At 42.8% G+C, this 18,973-nt stretch overlaps 2 protein-coding genes and 1 long non-coding RNA gene across 6 annotated transcripts; 1 reads left to right on the top strand and 2 right to left on the bottom strand.

Annotated features, from left to right (window-relative positions):
• Positions 1-148: 148 nt before the first annotated feature.
• Positions 149-15,445, bottom strand: SCPEP1 (serine carboxypeptidase 1). Of its 4 annotated transcripts, XM_030462135.1 has the most exons (14): positions 15,370-15,445; positions 14,514-14,631; positions 9,576-9,724; positions 9,389-9,478; positions 8,434-8,589; positions 7,936-8,010; positions 7,646-7,718; positions 6,682-6,719; positions 6,466-6,594; positions 4,912-4,996; positions 4,041-4,151; positions 3,268-3,405; positions 1,650-1,813; positions 149-1,524 (listed from the first exon to the last, which is right to left on the bottom strand). In XM_030462135.1, exons 3-14 carry the CDS (start codon positions 9,648-9,650, stop codon positions 1,459-1,461), a joined length of 1,200 nt encoding a protein of 399 aa, XP_030317995.1. In that variant the 5' UTR covers positions 9,651-9,724; positions 14,514-14,631; positions 15,370-15,445; the 3' UTR covers positions 149-1,458. The 4 variants fall into 4 exon arrangements, with proteins under 4 accessions (XP_030317995.1, XP_030317994.1, XP_030317993.1 ...); XM_030462134.1 differs by lacking the exons at positions 14,514-14,631; positions 15,370-15,445 and adding an exon at positions 11,471-11,559; XM_030462133.1 differs by lacking the exons at positions 14,514-14,631; positions 15,370-15,445 and adding an exon at positions 11,169-11,282.
• Positions 11,323-17,135, top strand: COIL (coilin). Its single transcript, XM_030462132.1, is given in 8 exon segments — positions 11,323-11,595; positions 12,057-12,366; positions 12,369-13,250; positions 13,584-13,670; positions 14,711-14,758; positions 15,398-15,473; positions 16,142-16,230; positions 16,737-17,135. Coding segments are annotated over 8 exon segments (1,833 nt in total). The 5' UTR covers positions 11,323-11,344; the 3' UTR covers positions 16,827-17,135.
• On the bottom strand, positions 15,553-18,961 carry LOC115599337. The gene is made up of 3 exons (XR_003988327.1): positions 18,884-18,961; positions 16,570-16,822; positions 15,553-15,684 (listed from the first exon to the last, which is right to left on the bottom strand). It is a non-coding gene; the product is annotated as an uncharacterized LOC115599337 (long non-coding RNA).
• Positions 18,962-18,973: the final 12 nt, after the last annotated feature.

An 18,973-nucleotide genomic window follows, 5' to 3' on the forward strand; every position in this document is an offset into this window, starting at 1 on the left:
GGGGCTTCTCCTCCTCCTCCTTGTGTGATGCTGGAGAGCACAGACCTCTATCCTTCCCTCTCAGGTGTGACTAAATCTGCCCCCATGGCAGGGGCTTTCCACTGAAAAGCCAAAACAGAAAAGATGTGATCTTCCAGTGCCAGAGAGAGGAATTAGACCTATTGCATTTATTGAAAAAAAAGGCATTTAAAAAAAAGTATCTGGATTTGCATTACTGAAGTTCTCAAGAATAGAGTTCAAGCACAGAACATCAAGAAGGAAAATTATTATTAGGTGCCAATCCTTCACCTGCTGGATAACTGCCTGTGTTTATACAGCATTATGCTTCAGTCCTTGCTAAGTCAACACTATCAGGTATTTCATGGTATTTTCAGTTGCTGGAGTAATTGAGGGGTTGCTATTTGTTTAGGATTCTCACAGATGGAAAAAACTGTTCTGCCTCTCCTCAGACACTGATAAACAATGGCCACTTTGCACTCCAAAGCAGAAGTCAAGGGGTATCTGATCAAGTTTCTTCTTGACTGCACTATATAAAAATATATTTCAAAATAAAACATCTCTGCAAGACTTAAAGCTCTAGAAAAATATAGCTCAAGGTGTTCATTTTAGCTCATATAGCCTCTTAAATACTGATGTTTCAGAATGATGCTATTACTGCATAGTCTTTTCTGTCCAGAAACAGAGTACTAGCAGAGCTCCTGCTTCAGCACACAGGAAAGCAGAAATTGCTGCAGGATGCACTCTAGGTGTAAAGGCTAAAAGCAAAGTTTGAGTGACAATCATTAAAGGGAAGGAAAACAAGAAACAAATTATCAGATGGAAAAAGCCAAATCCTCTTTGGGGGGTGTTTTTCTCTCTCCATAGCATAGGAAGTCTGGTGAATCTTGGATCCTTACACAAGCACCTCAGCAAGATGAGATGGACTGTAACTCCTCTAGGGCAGGTCCTCCATCCTGGAATTTCCATGTCTTCAGCTTGTAATCCAGCCAGGTGACTCAAGCAGAGGCCTGAAGACAAGGGAAGGAACATTCCACGGCCTGATGAAACAGGTTAGCTCTCCTAGGGGAACAAACTGCAAACCTATCAGGAATCAAGTCAGCTTTAGTCTTGGTGTGTGAGCAGACAAGAGCATTCAGGGAATGGCACCTTTACACAAAAGCACAAAATCTTTCCATCAAAGGCTCAGAGCTAGTTGTTTGTGACAGTGGAATTCCCTCTGAAGTGGACTTCCCTTATGAACAGTGTTAAGGCAGCAAATCACAGTTTACAAATTCAAAAGCAACAATTTGTTCAAGGAAAAAAAAAATGCCTCTGCATAAGTGCTTGCACACATTATCAGCAAGCTCAGAGCAGCTGTCTCCAAATAGCCATTGTTCCACCCGTGGCTTATTACCCTTGGCTCATTCTTGCAGAGCACTGACATTCAGCAGGAAGCCATACAAGATGTCCTCTCCTTCCCTAGTGCTGTTGCTGGGTCACCATCCTGACCATTTTCAGTGCCATCTCTCCTTGATCAAATGGTACCTAGCAGGGAGATGAGAGCACATGGTAAGCAGCTGCTATCAGGAAGCAAACAGCAAACTTAAATGTATCTTCACAGTTTTCTTGCTGCTAATGGTACATCCCACCCCAAGAAGTATATGATTTACCATGTGCCCAGCCTTAAGAATCCAGAAAAAAGCAAAGTTCTCATAGGCCTTGTGGAAAGCAGCTGTCTCAGTGGATTCTGGAGACACGTAGAGTGCCTTCCACCTCTGCTTGCTGAACTGCTCCAAATTAGGCCATTTCAGCTTTCGGATCCATGCCTCCTGGCCTGTTAGAAACAAGAGATATGCTTGGTTATTGCTGCTGACACTGCAACTTGAGAGTCCCAGTTCAGTTGGATGCCTGCTGTACTAGATACCAATACAGCAGAGTTGGCACAAAGTCTTTGTGGGCTCAGATTCTAAACCCAATTTTGCTATGACCAGGGAAACAACTGAGGCCATGGTCAGGACAAGGTGGAACAAACCAACGTAGGGAGAAGAGAAAAAGCAAGAGTGAAGATGAACCTGAAGTAGACTTATGATTGCACTATTGAACACCTATTGCAGCCCTACCAATTCTGACATGTTTTGCTTTACTCCTCAAATATCTTCAATGGTGTTTGAGGATCAGCCACACCAAGTCCCTCTCTTTGAAATCAGAAGAGACACTACTTCTCTGTTACAGTAACTCATCAAGAAAAGCCTGGAAAGGTTTTCTGTTTAAGTGCTAGTGAGAGATGGTGGAGGTCAAGACAGCAAAAAGACCAATTCCAGAACACCATGGGGAAAACAGCTTTAACTTACCTTTGAAATAATGGAAGAATTTACATTTTAACTGTCACTCAAAACGTGATAAACTGGAGCCCCGCTATCTGCTAATCTGTTTTGACAGCCTAAATACTCTGTTTCCTGATTTATTGATTGCTATTTTGTTCATGAAGGTCATCTGAATATCTAAGTGAGCAGAGACAAAGGATAAAGCCTTTCACAACACAGAAAGATGTCTGCAGTCTGTGAATGCAGGTTATTTAAATCACTAAGAAAAAGTGAATGGAAAGAGCACATCAGTCTCACAGCATGAGACATTCCAGCAACACTTTGGTCTAGCTCCCAAACTGCCACTTGATCAAGCCTGCATTTTGCAAGCAGCAAGGGACCGTGAGTGACCAAGATGTCAGGCAGATGCCCACAGGTTACAGACCAGCAAGTGTCATCACTCTTCTCCTGCACCCTCCCTGATTAATTACCAACACCCTTGATCCACCTCACCTGGCACCACGCTCTGCTGCAGGCCTCTCTGGGAAGGCTGATCTGAATTGTGCACAAAGCTGTGGCAAGATATGGCCATTGCCCTAGGGAGCAGGATCTTCAAGGCACAGCAGCAGAAGAGAGGATCATCTCCATATATGTATTAATCTGCCCTCATTTATGAATGAGCATACATACATATGTGCCTCTCCAGAAGAATTAAGTGAATTATTGGCTACCTACTTAAGACTTCACTGGAACAAGAAATCATTGATGTTGCAGACCCATTTCCCAACAGTTTAATGGAAAAAAATTGCCTCCCTCAGAGGGATGCAAACATACTAATAGCTGTTCATTTATGACTGTAATATTTAAGTGTTGTCAGTTAGCTAGGAGACTTGCACAGATTACAGGAGAGATCCAGGTACCAATAATACTTCACATTCTACTTGTCATTGGTTCTGTTCCCAACATCAACCAAGAATTTCCTTACCCATGGTGTCAACAATGAGATCCAGCTGCCCATTATAGACTGTGACATTAACATTGGCTGCCAAAAGCTGATCAACAATATCAATGACAGGTTTCATGAAGTCCTCTGCCATGTTCTTGAAGACATCTCTGGACTGACCTGGTTGGAACCAGAAAGGAAACCAATTTTAACTGATGAACTCTGTCATCCTTGAGCTGGGACAAGAAGGAACAGGCTAACCACCCTAAAATACAGCTTGTGGTTACAGAAACAAACACCTCAACAACAGTTCCAGCCCAAAGCATCAGCCAGTGATTTATCAGTCTGGCTGAACCAGACAGCACCCATGTTCCCACTGGGGCTCACACAAAACACTGCTCTTTCTGGCATCTGTTATACACACAGAGTGCTGGCATCAGTTCTTTAAGCCTTCCTTTCTGTTTTACACCCCTCCACACCATGAAACATTACCATGATGTCAGATTTTTGGTAAATAAAAACTGACAGGAATTTTAGCAAGACTGCATGAAAGACAGAAACGAGCTGCTGAGACATGGGGGATCTTATCTTCTTCCTCTCTCTGTATTTTTAGCTGCTTGGCTAAAACTAGATACAAACAGCAGAATCAGAACCACAACTGCTCCCAGGGGCCTGCCCCAGTACATGTTCATTTCTGATAAGTCCTCTTTTTAGGCCCGAGGATAATGACAATTTAATGTGACTGCTTACAAACTGCAATACTGTAAGAGGCAATAATGGACTCATTAGATCCACAAAAGCAGACAGGAAAGTACCTCCCCATTTCACACAGTCAGGAATAATTTTTAGCTTCTTCCTGATGGGTCCATTCATCAATTCATTTAGACTGTCTGTATGCATGGTTTTGACATGGCGTTGGTAAAGTCCTAATGAAGAAAAGAATGGCACATTTAATACAATTATCCTGAACAGGTAATTTTTGGTGTTACAGTCATGGACAACAAACCCTTTTCTAAAGAAAACACAACACCACTGAGGGAGATTTCCTTACTTTTACTGGAAACCACTGAACACAACCCTTACTTCAGTCAGGGGATGATATATGAAGAAGCTGACCATCCATTTCTAGCTTTGGCTCTTTTGGAGGAGACCAGCTTTTCTTTTAGCTACTTGGTACAGACTTTTTCTCCTCAATAGATCAGTTATTTTTGAGCTGCAATGCTTAACTTTTGGGACTTAAGGCCATTCACCTTCCCTGCTGAAGCCCACAGAAAGAAATAAGAGTTTGAAATAAATTCTGTACATCTGTTTTTCACTGATGTGTGAATATCATGAAGCAAGAGTGCAATCAGATTATTTATCCTGATGAGACATGTTGGTGTTCTAGCTTGAAGACAGAAATGAAAGACATTAAGAGGAAGTAACTTAAAGGTCATAAAACTATGTCACAATTACACTGACTACTTCCTTGGAGTAATTTGTGAAGGTGGAGGTGTAACAGGAATGTGGTACAGCCCCTCTGTAGATTTACTTGTATGTATGCAAGAACAAACAAGTTCTGCTCAGGAGAGTGTCAGTGTCCTATGGATCTCAAGGCCACATTTTATGGATGTGTTGCCACTCTCAGAGTTGAAGGTACATGAATGGAAACAGTCTCAGAACCTCCAGTACTTAAAGACAACTTACTGAGATGGAGACTTTCTTGTTCATTTAATTTCATTTCTGGTACATCCTTAGTCATGATGTTGTAAAAATTCACATTGTCTGTATTCTGAAAACATAAAGTCATTTCAGTAATACTGTAATGAAAACATTTGTCAGACTGGGAGAACAGACTCTCTTCTGAAAAAAAGAGACCAGCAATTCCTAAATAAAGAACTCTGTGACCTGCCATTTCACCTACATGTCAGGAAGATACAGAGAAACTTTGGTTCTACAATTGCTTTGAGAAGTGGGGAAGAGTTTTCTCAAGCCTGTGCTGTTCACATGGGTTGTGCCAGAGATGTATTTACTTCTCTAAAACGGAAGTGAAGCTACAGGAAGCCTTACACCCTCCAAATGACTGCAGATTCTCATTACTAATTACAGATGATGATGATTTCAGATGGTCTCTTCTGCTAGATATACTCTAGCCTGATGCTGCCTCTTGCTCAACACTCTCCCACCCTACAACCCTTTAAAATCTCAAATACTTCCTCAAGACCATGGTGACAGGTACCAGCCACCCCTCTGTTGGAACTGCTGATGCCTGGATGAGCCCAAGAATTTTAAACTGGCAGCTCTGAGGCAGACAGTCTGCATCCAAAGGACAGGTGTGATCAGTATTGCCTGTAGAGAAATCACTTCAAACTCCCAAAGCCCTGCTTTATTCAATCTTCGAATCTTTAAAGTTCTGATGCATAAATCAGAAATCAGCTCCCAAGAGCAACCCTAGAAGACCTGATGTGCCTGCACCCTAACCATGAGATCTCAATTGGAAGAAGACAAAGAGACTTCAAAAGAAAGGCAAAACGGGAACCACAAGTTCCTCCCAGTGGGAAGTGAAACCCACTATGTGCAAGGCACTGTCAGTTACAGAACAGAACAAAACAGATGAGTGAGAAGAGGAAGACACTCCAGTTCAGCTTGAGGAAGCCAGAGCTTTACTTGTGCTAAAACAAAAACAGAAGAATGAGAGATTTTGGCACAACCCTTCAATGGGAAAAACAAGAGCAAAACTTAACCCATCCTTTAAGTAGGGACTTGTTAAATATCAAGATGTAGTAGCCCTCAGTAACAGGGCATTACCTGAGGTTCCTTTTCATCCTGTGTAACTACTCCAGTTCTTTAAATAGAAATCTATGCTTAACCTGAAATTTGTGTCTTGCTGGATGCAGTTTTCAATATTCAAAACAAAGCTCTCAAGGAGACACAGATCATTTAATTTGAAACTGGGTTGTATGGAATTTAAGGAACTTCTCACATGCTAAAAAATAAGCAACTAAGTAAGTGATGTTTCAGGTCTGAAACCTTGATGTCCACATGGATCACCCTACCCATGGGTGCCTCTTACAATGACACAGTGGTGCACAGTAAACAAACAGCTTTTTACGTAGCACTGGGCTAAAACATACACTGGCAAAAATGACTGGGCTGGGGATTGGAAGATCCAAACCAGTCCAGGAGTGACAGAAAGGATGACCTAAAATCATGTCCCTTCCCAGGCACCAGTGGGTAATTAATGCTGCTCAAAGATCTCACCTCTTCAATGACAGTTTCAGCTTTGTCCCAGAGCTCAGTGGCCAGCACATACTGATTTTTATTTATTGCATTCATTATTTCTTTGGCAACAGCAGTCACCTCTGCTAGACCATTATCATCAAGGAGAGACTGGAAGACAAACACAGATCTTTACTTGCAATTTCACATTCATTTCTTGCTGACAGGTGAGGACCTTGAGTGTAAGAAGGTACTTACAGTGCTGTAAAGGTAGGGCCCCCAAGACAGGACAGAGTCTAAGGAAACAGAACAGATTCAAATATCTGAATTTTTGACACACTATTCCCTTTACTGTAGCAAAAATGATTGTGACAAAACAGATGGAGATGAATTAACTGGTAAAAAGGCACTCTCAGATCAGTTTAACTCAAAGGTTATGTACCACAAAGGAAGTTCTTTACAAATCCTGAGAATCAATAGAAGTAATGCAATATTATCCACCCCTAACATTAATCAGTGAAATTATTTAAAGCAAGACATGCTATTTCCAAAATGTTCTCACCCCAGCACTGTGCCTTATTGCTAGAACATAGAGGGAGATGTGACCAGTGAGTGGGAATTGTTTTCTAGTTATAAACCAAATCTCTTTTATAAAAAGTTTGCTTATAAGGACTCAAGGATCAACTGATCCTAAGACAGTCAGGAGTTTGCTTTATATTTGCCCATGCTACAGAGAATCTGTGGAGCTGGTCCTTGAAAATCTCACTGAAAGACCAAGAGCCCTTTCATTTTTTGACCTCCACCAGACATACACCCTATCTCTTTCAAGTGTGCAAGAACATCAGTTCCTCATCACAAGGTCATCTTATGAACACAGAGAAAACCTCAGCTGCAGCAACTCAGTGGCCACATTTTAAGTGCAGTACTTTAACCAAAACACCTCAGAGGTTGTAGAGATCTGTAGGGACATTCCACCACCACACCACTTCAATGCAAGGATGCTCCTCACTCACTTTGCTCTCTGACTTTTCATAACCTAGGTACCTTCTAAAAGGTTGATTCTTCACTCACAACTTGCATTGTTGAAATATTTATTTTTGATTTACCAGACTCACTAGAGATTTAATTCATTTAAGGCAGGGATGGCAATTTTTACTCGAGGTACCCATGTAACAATAAAAATAACAGCAAACCACCCATAATCTGAGGATTTTAAACATACCCAAAGGAGAAATCCATGAGTCTCCAAGAGCAGTCCCCATAAAATTGCACTTTATAGTCCCTTTTTGAACAGCCTTTGTGAAAAGGATGAAAAACAAAACAAACCACAAAATTAAAACAAACAAAAAAACCTTTTAGATATTCATGACTCCAGAACCAGCTTTATTTAAGTGAAAAAAATAAGTAGCAGTCTGAAAAAGAAAGCAATGACAGCGTATTCAAGGAAACACATATCCTTGTAGAACACCATGTTTTAAAGTGAAAAGTGAAACACATCCTTCAACTACTTACCTCATGCAGTGCTAAAGCAATGCCAGCTGCCATTTTACCTCCATAAGATTCAGAAAATATGTAGAATGGGATGGTCTGGAGAGAGAGGAGCCACACAATGAACCCATTGGGCAGAAGATACCTCCAACTGCCTCCCACATCCCAGAGGAACCCAGGCACTAGCTGTTCACCTCTCACTATCAAACACTGGATATTTTTTCTGATTCTAAGCTGCAGATAAGATTTCTGTAACATCCTGGTGTATGTGCTGCAGGGTTCTGAAGCAGGCACTTCAGTATTTTGGAACTAGAAACAGCAATGATCCTTTATGTTTGCTGCATAGGCAATAATCCACTCCATTGCCTATCTAACTAGAAATGAGGCAGTAGTTATACCTGCACTGACTCCCACCCAACTGGTATAAACACTGCCCATCTGGAGGGCTGAGCACTAATTCCTTTTGTAATCTGTTAAAAGCCAAGAAAAATATGATTCTAACCAAGAATTTAAGTCACTCACCTGGAATTCTGTTCTGCATGTGAAGAATTCTCCAAGAAAAACCATCATATCAGAAACTACTGTGGTAAGGTTTTTGGCAAACAAGCTACAATCATCCACATAACTGAATCCAGTGCCCACAGGATTATCCACAAACAAGACACTGGCTGCCTGCAACTGTACAAGCAGAAAGAAGGTTTGTATGAAATCTCAGAGAGAATGGTGCAGGTGAGGTGTCAGAATGCAAATTAAGAGGGCTTTTCTTTTGGGTTGCTAAGCTTTAGTGAAATTGCTGTAGCAAATGCTAGAGTTGTATAGTTACAAGTGTGGGAATAAAATCAATAGATCAGCACACAGATAACTAGCAAAGCTCACACATAAAGAGGTACAACAAAGGACTTTGTTTGCTCAATCTGCAAGGAGAAAGGCCCCCCAAAATCCCAGTTTTCCAAGGGCAGATCACCCATACAATTTAAGGAAGTCCAAAGCCATTAAACTATTCACAGCTCACAGCACAAATATATTTTATTGAATAAATTTCACCTTCATAGGTAGCTGTAGTTTGTTTTCCCTTGAAGGCCATACTGGACTTTTAATTACAAGCCATTGGTTATATGTTGCCTCTCATCCAGAAAAACCTCTGTGACTGTAACCAATGAAGATATGATCTGACATAACATCTTTCTAGAATATCCCTGCTCTCAGTTTCACAGACATCTGAAATTCACAAATTAAGGGAAGCCCAAATCTGTTCCATCTAATCAAATTATTAATTAAGTTCTTAATCTCTTAACAAGAACTGAAGATTCTTATTCCTAGGAACCAATTTAATAACCCTGCTATTTTAACATTAAATATTACAGTTCTATGTAACATTAAAAGAAAACTGTTCTGTATATTTCACATGGCAATCATCTGCTTACACAAGCAACAAACTCTTGCAATGAGTAATAAGAAGCTGAAGTGTCTACCATACCCAGGTTGTGTTTCTTGGTTTCATTTCTTTATCTAAAGGACCAATCTCTTCAAAGTTCCCATATCCACATCCTGAAGCTCCTGGACCTCCCTGGGGGAGAATACCAAATGAGAAATAAGTTACATATCAGACTGAACCAGGCACAGATGGAAGGAATTATTTTTAAGTTTCTTTCATGAAACCTTACCTGAAGCCACAAAATGAGAGGTAGCTCTGTGAAGTCTTTGGTTGGGTTATTTGCATAATAAAGCCACCAGAACATGTGAGCCTTATTTCGAACTTGCACGTATCCCCACAGCTCTTTGGGCTCTTGGGATTGCCTCAGAACTACACCTTCTGGGGGAGGGAAAAAGAGATAAAAATCAGGTAAAAAGGCCTTTGAGCTTTCCACCAGTTTTGTTCTGAAACATTATATTTCAATCTTGGATGTGATAACTAGAAGTACTTCCATTAAAAAAATTACTATAAGAAACCTGCCTATACTTACAACCCACACACAGAACTGAGTTATCACCAATTTATGAAGTGAGTAATTAAGTGCTTAAGTATAAGGGACTGACGTTCCTGCAGTTGATGCAAGAGCAGCCCAATAGCTGGGATGATTTTTTTTTCAGTCAGGGAAACATCTGAAGTCTTTTGAAGGTCTGGACTGAAAGCACAGCCCCACCAGCCACAACAGGCAACTCTCAGTAGCATCAGGGGCACGAGGGGCCCAACACTCTGTTCTCAGTCTCTTGAAAGATCAAATCATTTTACAGTCCCCACAGAAAGCCAATGCAGGACAGACAGAGGGGTCACTTCTAAAGAAACCCAAGATCTAATCCTAAAATCAGTTAATCAAGAGTCTTGTCAACTGAAGCAGTCAGTCAGTTCTCCACCTAGGATACAGCTGCTGCCTCAGAATCCAACCTTTGAAACTCCATCCCTTCCTCCTCTCGATCGGGATGGAAGGCAGCAATCCAATGGAGAAGCAGCAAAAAGGCTTCTCCAAGGCACAGTACCCAACCCTTGCTGATCCCCGTGACAGGGCACTGGTCACACCATTTCCACAACATCACTTTCTTAACCAGACCCCAGTGCCCGGGCGGTGACACCCGAGGCGGATGCTCCGCTCCTCACGCCCCTGCCCGGAGGGTCTCAGGGTCCGATCTGCCCGCGGGCCGAGACACCCACACAGCCAGCACCCACTGCACCCCAAAAGTCACATGCTGAGGGGCATGCAGGCTGCCACGGCTTCTTCATGGTTCCTTACAGCTGCCGAGGGACAGCAGAGGCTCTGGGGGTCTTTTTCAGGAAGGACAGAGGACGGCTGAGAGCAGAGAGCGGTGACAAGCGCTGCTCAGGGTTGGGGGGAGCCTCTCCCACCCACTTACTCAGGGGGATCAACTGGGGTCTGAATTTTCACCTTTCTGCTCCAGAAACGTTCCCCGGGGCTCCAGACAGGGATTCCTTATCCCCCGCCCCAGTCAGCCAGGGTGGGAGAAGCGCCCCAAGGTCGCGATAGTCGCCGACAAGAACACGAGGACAGCCCCACCTGGGGCCGTGCTGGGTCAGCCCGGGGCTGCCGCCGGAGCTTCCCACAGCCTCCTCTTCCCACTTTACCTCCTCTCTCCCTTCTCGACGGGTTCCGCCCGGCAACCACCCCCGGTGAGGGCCGCACCGAAGCTCGGAAACGTCCCGCGGCTCAGCCCGGGCCCTTCCCCGCAGCCCGGAGGCCATCACTCCCGGGCACGGCACAGGGCAGGTCACAACCCCCCGTCCCGTTACCTCAGCCCCATACCTGCCGCCAGCAGCAGCCACAGCCCCGTCGCGGTGCGGAGCAGCCACATCCCGCCCGCAGCTCCCGGCGCTGACAGCCACCCCGTGCTTGGCCCCGCCCGCCCTTTTTTGTCCCTCGCGGGGCGCCGTCGCCGCCCTCACCGCTCCCGCCCCGCGCCCGCCTCCTTCTCCTCCAAGATGGCGGCGGCCGGGGGCGGCTCCGTGCGGCTGCGGCTGCTCTTCGATTACCCACCCCCGGGCAGCCCGGGCTGTGCCCTGTGCTGGCTGCTGCTGGAGCCCGCCCAGGTGCGCCTGGTCACCGACCTGGTCAGCCTGATCCGCCACAGGTTTGGCTTCAGCCGCCGGGCCCGCCTCAGCCTCTTCCTGGACGGGGCGATGCTGCCCCCCACCGAGAGCGCCCGCCTGGTCCGGGACAACGATTCCCTGCGGTACTGCCCGGGACGGGGGCTGAGCTGGCGGGGGTGGGGGCTGAGCTGCGCGGGACTGGGGCTGAGCTGGCGGGGGTGGGGGCTGAGCTGCGCGGGACTGGGGCTGAGCTGCGCGGGGTGTCCTGGCAGGGGACCGGGAGGGTCTCTGAGGGGGGGAGCGGGCGCCGTTCCCAGAGCCCGCGGTGCCTGAGGGACCCCGGGATGTGTGAATGGGATGGGGCCCGGGAATCTCCTCAAGGATGGGGGCAGAGCCCGGGAATCTGCTCAAGGATTGGGGCAAAGCGCTGCCCCCCCTGCTCCCCGCCTGCCCTGAGCCAGCCCTCAGGGGAGGCTGTGAGCCGTGCTTTGGGATCGCAGCCCCAGCTCTGAGCTGCTGACAGGTGGGGTAAAGGTGTTAATTATGCTCAGCGATGGGTTTAGTTTTGTTTTGGCTTTTTTTTTTTTTTTTTTTTTTTTGGCAGAGTGAAGTTGGAAGAGATAGTTGCAGATGATTATGAAGAGTTAGATGATGGCTTCTCTTATACACCGAAAGAACACAAAAAAAAGCATAAGCAAAAGCAGGAAGAAAAAGAGTTACCTAAAAAAGAAGATCAGCATAAAAGGGAAAAGAAAAAGAATAAACATAGTCCTGACTATTCTTATGGTACAGAAGAGACCTCTGTAGATATTTGGGACTCTCAAAAAAGGTACAAGAAAAGAAAAAGAAAGGAAGAAGTCAGTGGGAGAAATAGACTCATAGAAGGTAAGGAGGAGAGCTCTACTGGCCAATCTAAAAGCTTAAAAAAACAGAGAGGGAGAAACAGATGGCAACAAAAAAGAAGGATGAAAAGCAGACAACGGCTTCTGCTGGAAAGATGGCTTTAGAATGGACAAATGAGAGCTCTTCTCAAAATCCTAGTAAAAATAACACCAAAAAAATGACAATACAATCCAGAAAAAAGAGGGTGGGATCTTCAGATTCCTCCAGCACATCATCCGACAGTGACAGCAGTGAACTAAATGAAAAGCAAAATAAATCTTCCTCCCATAAACCTGTAGTGACACTGCCTCCCAAGGACAAATCCCAAGCTGCTGCAAAGTCTGATGTGAAAACTGTTGCTTCTAATAAAGTGACTGTAAAGTCTAAAGTGGACAATTCCACTAAGACTGCAAGTAGTAAAAATACTAAAAAATCCCAGTCCTCTAGCTCAGATTCTGACTCAAGTACAGAGGATGAGGAAGGAGCAACAGCCCAAGACAGTACTGCAAAGGAAAAGCCCCTGCCTACCAGTGTGGCAGCTGTAAAAACCATTACCTCCAAGGCTCCCACAGCACAGACCTCCTCTTCAGAGTCTGATAGTTCAGATTCAGAAACACTTGTTACTAAAAAACCTGCAGCAAATGCTGGACTCAGTAATTCCACAGTAAGGAACTGTACTGAACAGTTGTCAAACAGTACTCAAGGACCACTTGCCAGCCCAGGTCGTGGAAGGGGGCGTGGAACAGGAGAGGAAAACTACTGGAGGGTCCCCAGGGGCCGTGGGTTTCGTGGGATGATGAGGGGCCAAGGCCGTGGGAGAGGAGCAAACCTTGGCTTCTTCTATAACTACAGCAGTGAAGGCCAGAAACAGAGGCAGTTAAATGAAACTGCAACAAACACCTCTGTTGTTGTCCAGGTGAGTGACTTAAGCAGTCATAGGTCACCTTAGCTTATAGCTTTAGCTATACAGAATATATATAGGGTGAGAGTAATTCATAAAGTGGGAAAAGTATAAAGGTTGATCATAACTTAATACATCTGATTTTTACTCTCTCTCCATTTAGCAGCCTGAGGGACTGTTTATGCAACAATATTTAAGTGATTGTCTTATATGTCTCAAAACACAGCACTTGGATATGTACCTTACTCTTCTCTTAAAGAATTTCTTACAATCCATACAGCATAAACGTTGTCTTCTGTTTCTGTTAGTACAGTCATTAAATCAATGGCTTTACTCTTTGTTTGACAGAATCCTGTGGAGGTCCCCAAGAGAGACTATAGTCTGTTACCTCTGCTGGCTGCCCCGCCACAAGTGGGAGAAAGAATTGCCTTTAAGGTAAAGAACTTGTGAAATACTAAATCTTAGCAGTAAAATTCTTTCACTAGGGCAAGTTTTGCAGGACTTGCTAGAAATTGCATAGTCCTGACAACCAAAAGCTTACAGTGAAGAACTTCATCTCACATTGTTCTGGGACTGTACTAGGAATTGAAGATTAAGTAAGGAAGTAGTTTTCATCCTACTTACTCTTTTTTAAAAGAATTTGTTTTAAACTTAAGGAAAAGTTTCAGCACCTAAAATGTTTTGTGTCTAACATCTGCAGGCATCTCTGGAAATGTTCACTCCTCTCTTGCTGTCTTTCTAACCAAAGTTTCCCATACAACAGAAACTGTTAAGATTTCTGTGGTTGGCTCTAAATAGATCTTGTGTTGTAAAGCCTGACTTTGATTTTTACAAAGGTATGCAAAGGAGCATGTGCAATTGTTAAATGCATTTCTCTAGACTTCCTATATTTGTATCAGACAAAGAAATGCTGTCTGCACTGTCCCATCAGAGTGGATTTCTATGTAAGTTTGTACAGTGACTCTCAGGTAGCACACAGGTCAGTTCACAAGTAACAGTTTTCTAGCTGCATCTTCACAAAGTCTCTATACCAGGGTAATTTTTTCAAGGCTTAATTCATATTATTCTAATATGAATACTAGAAAGAAGCATGTTACCCCTCTCTAGCATGCAAGGGCATTAAAATTAGATACTAGAAAAAGAAATAGCTCTGTTATTTCTAGAATATTACTGCAGATCTACTATACAAATAATAACACTTCACTGCAAAGTAAAAAGTAAATGAAAATGAAATTGCAGTTGAGGAGACAAGGATCCATCTTCCTTATCTCATCTTACCTCACAGCCTGACTTGACTGGAAATCTTTTGGAGCAGTGAGTCCTGGAAGATGATCTGGGACTGTGATCAGCATTGGGATTCAGGAGTTGGAGGCTCAGTTCTTCCTCTTTCCTCCTGCTGAAGAAACCAAGTCTGGTTAAAGCTGATATCAGCAAGATCAGGAAAAGTAATTTGTTACTTCTATTTCTTTCAACAGCGTTTGGAACTAACAGAAAATTACAGTCCTGAAGTTTCAGACTATAAGGTACTGTGTTTCTTTCTTCCCTTAATTCACTCACAAAGCAATTATAGATGGGGTATGGCTTAATTACCTTGAGATTGTGCAGTTGCTTTCTTTTTTTCCAGTTGTTTTCTTTTTGTCCTTGACTCTGTAGGCTGTTTCTGGTGCAGCAGTAAAAATGACAACTTTAGGACCCAAACCAATGGAAAATTTGAAAGGTGTAGCAGTTATTTAAAACAAAACGAAAAACCTAAACCCCACAAGCATTATTAATTATCATTAGTGTTTTAGAGGTGACAAAAAATGCAGACCTTCAAGTAGAAAAATGTAGCTGTATTCAAGTCTACTGCTGTTTGAAGTCAAGGCAAATTCCTGTAACTGGTTCAAGTAGTAAAATTTTGTAGCTGCTTGAAATAACTTGGTTTCTGGGTAAGTACTGATTTAAATTACAAGAACTACAACAATTAATAACTTCGGTTTATCAATGCAAATAACTGCAGATTGCTGAGCTTTAATACTTTGCAGATTTGATACATAAAGAAAAATATAACAGATACAAATTTCCTCTTCCTGTGATCAAGTACCACATTGGTTGTACATATGGAACAGTTATCCAGTGCTGAAGTATGTCTTACCTGATTCTTTTCTTGTTGCTTTATGAAGGAGGGGAAAATCATCAGTTGGAATGCTGATAAAAAACAGATTGAGCTTGAGATCCTCTCAGCAGCATCAGGACAAGGTAGGCATTCTGGGGCAGAAATGCTTGTTGTCATGTGCATCACTTGGAAAGCAGCTTATCTGGCACACTTTGTGTTTAAGGAGTATTCCCAGTTTCTTTGGGTTCCTTCTCAAAAGTTATAATGTAGAAGTTCTGACACTTGCATGCTCACAGGTATATACAAAATGAGGTTTATCCAGTCAGTAAGTCATCTCTATTGTGGTTTCATTTCCTGAAAAAATTAAAATTATTATGTGGGATTACAGAGAAGAGTTTTGATCATAATGTCATTCCTTGCAATGTCGTTGAAGCCACTGGCTGCAGTGGATGTGGAACTGAGTCCCTGCAATGACAAAGTGCACTTCAGACACCAGAAACTGTGTTTGTCTCTGAAATTGAGTATCTGGACTGCTTTTGCTATTTAAGCCAGAATTAATGAATTGTCATCATGTGAGCACTTTTCTTGAATTTAGGGAGCATGTTGCTGATTAACTTTTTAATGCATATAGTTATATTAGATAATTACCTTAATGTTGGTGTGTAGTATTCAGCTCTACCTCTCATTTTTTGTTACTGTTATGAATCCCAACACCCAGTGCAGAAAAACTTCCTGGTTTTGGCTAGCTTTGTAAATGCAGTAAACATTTTTGTTTATAGTTAATGGAGCTATTGATTTGTTTGTTTTCAAGTTGCTAAAGAGCCAGGGAAATTCGATCTGGTTTACCAGTCTGCAGATGGAGCAGAACTGATAGAGTATGCTGTTCCTCAGGACACAAAGGTATGTGGGTGTCCTCTTTTGAAGCCTGTTACAAGCTGTGCATAGCACAGCACATGCCCTGCTTTCTAAGTTCATCTCAGTGAAGTTCCCTCTAGAATAATGTATCTGATTAAAATAAATGGAAGCAAAAATAATTGATCCTTTTTAGCAAGAAACATGCATGATTCAAGACACAAATCACTTCTTGCATGTTATTCAATTACCTAGATTCAAAGCCAGTCATCAAACTGTGGGACTATTTGTTTTGTCTAATAAAGAAACAGTATCATCTCTAGCTAATAAGTTGCTGTAAGGTTATTCATCCCATGCAGTGTTGTTCTCACTTGCATCTTGCCTTACCTGGGATTTCAGGCAGGCTGAGGTGGAAGACTGAAGAATCACAGGAAGGATCTGTGACCTTTGTCCAGTAGTGCTGTTGTCCAGGCTGAGATGAAGCATAATGAAAGAGAAATTGCATTTCCTGTACAGCTTGTGCATGCTGAGTATTGTTTGTCTTTTGTTTTCAGATAACTGAAAGTTGGGATGCACTGATAGAGCCAAGACTGATTGTTGAGCCTCCAGTTAATGGATCCAGCACTGAAAATGGAACAATCTAAAATGTGAACAAATGTAAATAGTTGTATGGACTTGTTTTGTGAAATGCTGCCTCCTAGTCCTGAAGGCAGCCAGTGCACTGCTGGATATTTTTAATAAATGGTTTTAAAAAGAAATTGTGCTGAAAGAAAAGGAAGCACTTTTTTCTTATGTTATATAATACAGAAATAGTTTCTTGTAGGAAGTCATTAATATAGTTCTCTTTGTTGGTTGTGTTTTTTTCATGGAAAACTAAGAGTAATTTTTACATTCTACTCTTGCAAGCTGCAGAACTGGAATGGTTTAATAAAAAATAAAATCCAACCTTGTACTGTAAGTAACTCCTTTTAAATGTCTAGGTTTGGCTAGAGCCATGTAGCTGTCATACAGAGGTAGCTTACTGTAAGGATAATTAAAGCCAACATTTTAAAATGAAATACAAATACTGTTGAAGTGCACATCTCTTCTGGTACAGCTGCAGAGCGTGACACAAATGCCATCACCTTGCAGGGTTTACAGGGTTCAACTGAACATGTCAAGAAAAGCTTGTGAATTTTAAGCTTCTGTAATTTTGAGAGACAGGTAAATAGTATTGTAACTTTCCAACTTTGTCTAGAACCAGTGGAATATAACATGAATCCCTGGCAAAATTGTGTCATACTCTGTAATCTGTGTGGACTCTGAAACCTTTTTTGTTTATTTTAAAGCAAACTTTAACAGTAAAATGGGTCACCAGGTGACAGCAGAAGGCTTCACTGAAGTCTCTACTAATTATTAGCATAGAGGTAGTACCTCCTACCCATGCAGTACTTGCATCTTGGCAGGTTTCACAATTTAAGATAGTATCTGTCCTGGGTAGGTGATTATTAAACAGACAGCATGGAAAAAAACCCCAACCTTAGATAATAACACCAGAAAAATTGTACACCATGGTTTAGCTAACATTTACCTAAACATTGTAGACCTCTGCATTATCCCTGTTAAAATGTTATTTGTGAAGGGATCATTTTTATATGAGTAAAACTAATTTGTGTATTGTGTTTTCTCTTTAGTTGCTGTTCTTTTATGTTAGAAAGTGGAGATTTTTTAGATAAATGGACAGTTGGCTTCATGCATGGATATTCTTGCAAACTGGGCAGAAAAGAACATTCCAAACACTGGCACAGTCAGTGTTGTGACAGTTGGCATTAATGGGAAGATTTTTTTCTAAGGCAAGTCATTAGCTTTGACTTCTTACAAAACTCCAGAAGCTAAACAAGAGTATAAAAAACATGGGTTTTTTTTTTTCATACAAAACAAATTAGCTGAATAGTTATTGTCACTCTTATCTTTACCTACAAAAGCAGAAAGTTAACATCCTCTTTATCTCAAGGCTTCTGCTGCTTTGAGATTAGATGGGTAGGTCTGATGTACCCCCAGCCCATTGCACAAGCCTGATGCATGGGCTCTGGAAAGCTGGAATCTCTGATTTTTAACCCTTTTCTTTCCACACCACCTCCCAGGTACCTTCTGGTGTTCACATGCCCTTTGCCAGCAGTTGTGAAGTCCTGCAAATCCCAACAACGCTGTGACAAGTGGACTCGTCTCCACCTCCTAGTAACTCCTCCACCCTCAGATTGCTCATTTGATGCTCAATCTTTTGGCTTTCTCTTGTAAAGCCTTGGCAGCTCTGAACCCACTGCACACCACCAGGCTCTGTTTCAGTTCTCGGGGCTGTCACAGAGTTTGTGCCAGGCTGCCCCGTTTCACCCATGGTGCCACACATGGTCGGTGGAGAAGTATGGAGGGCACAGAGGAAGCTTCTGAAAGGGGTCACTGGAAGAACTTGGGAGTCAAATTAGTTAAGACAGGATCAGTTGCATGCGCTGTGATTCAGCATCCAATGTTTCTGTTAAAATCAGTGATTGTTCAACAGGTGGAGGGAAAAAAATCACGAGGAGGTATTTCCTATTAAAACAGTTTCCGCATTCGCAGTGTAGTAACCTGAGGGCTTTAAAAACACCTGACTGACAAGAGCTCTTTTCATCTTCAGCAGCCGGGTGAACCGCAGCTCCGGGGAGAGCCCGGGTCACAGGATTACCTGGCCTGGAGCTTGCGGGCAGCGGTGAACCGGGCTGAACCGGGCTGCCCCGGAGCGTCGGGGGTTTTCTTTTTGTCCAGTTTTGGGAGG

Source organism: Calypte anna, chromosome 18 (assembly GCF_003957555.1).
Source record: "Calypte anna isolate BGI_N300 chromosome 18, bCalAnn1_v1.p, whole genome shotgun sequence".
NCBI classification, from domain to species: domain Eukaryota; kingdom Metazoa; phylum Chordata; class Aves; order Apodiformes; family Trochilidae; genus Calypte; species Calypte anna.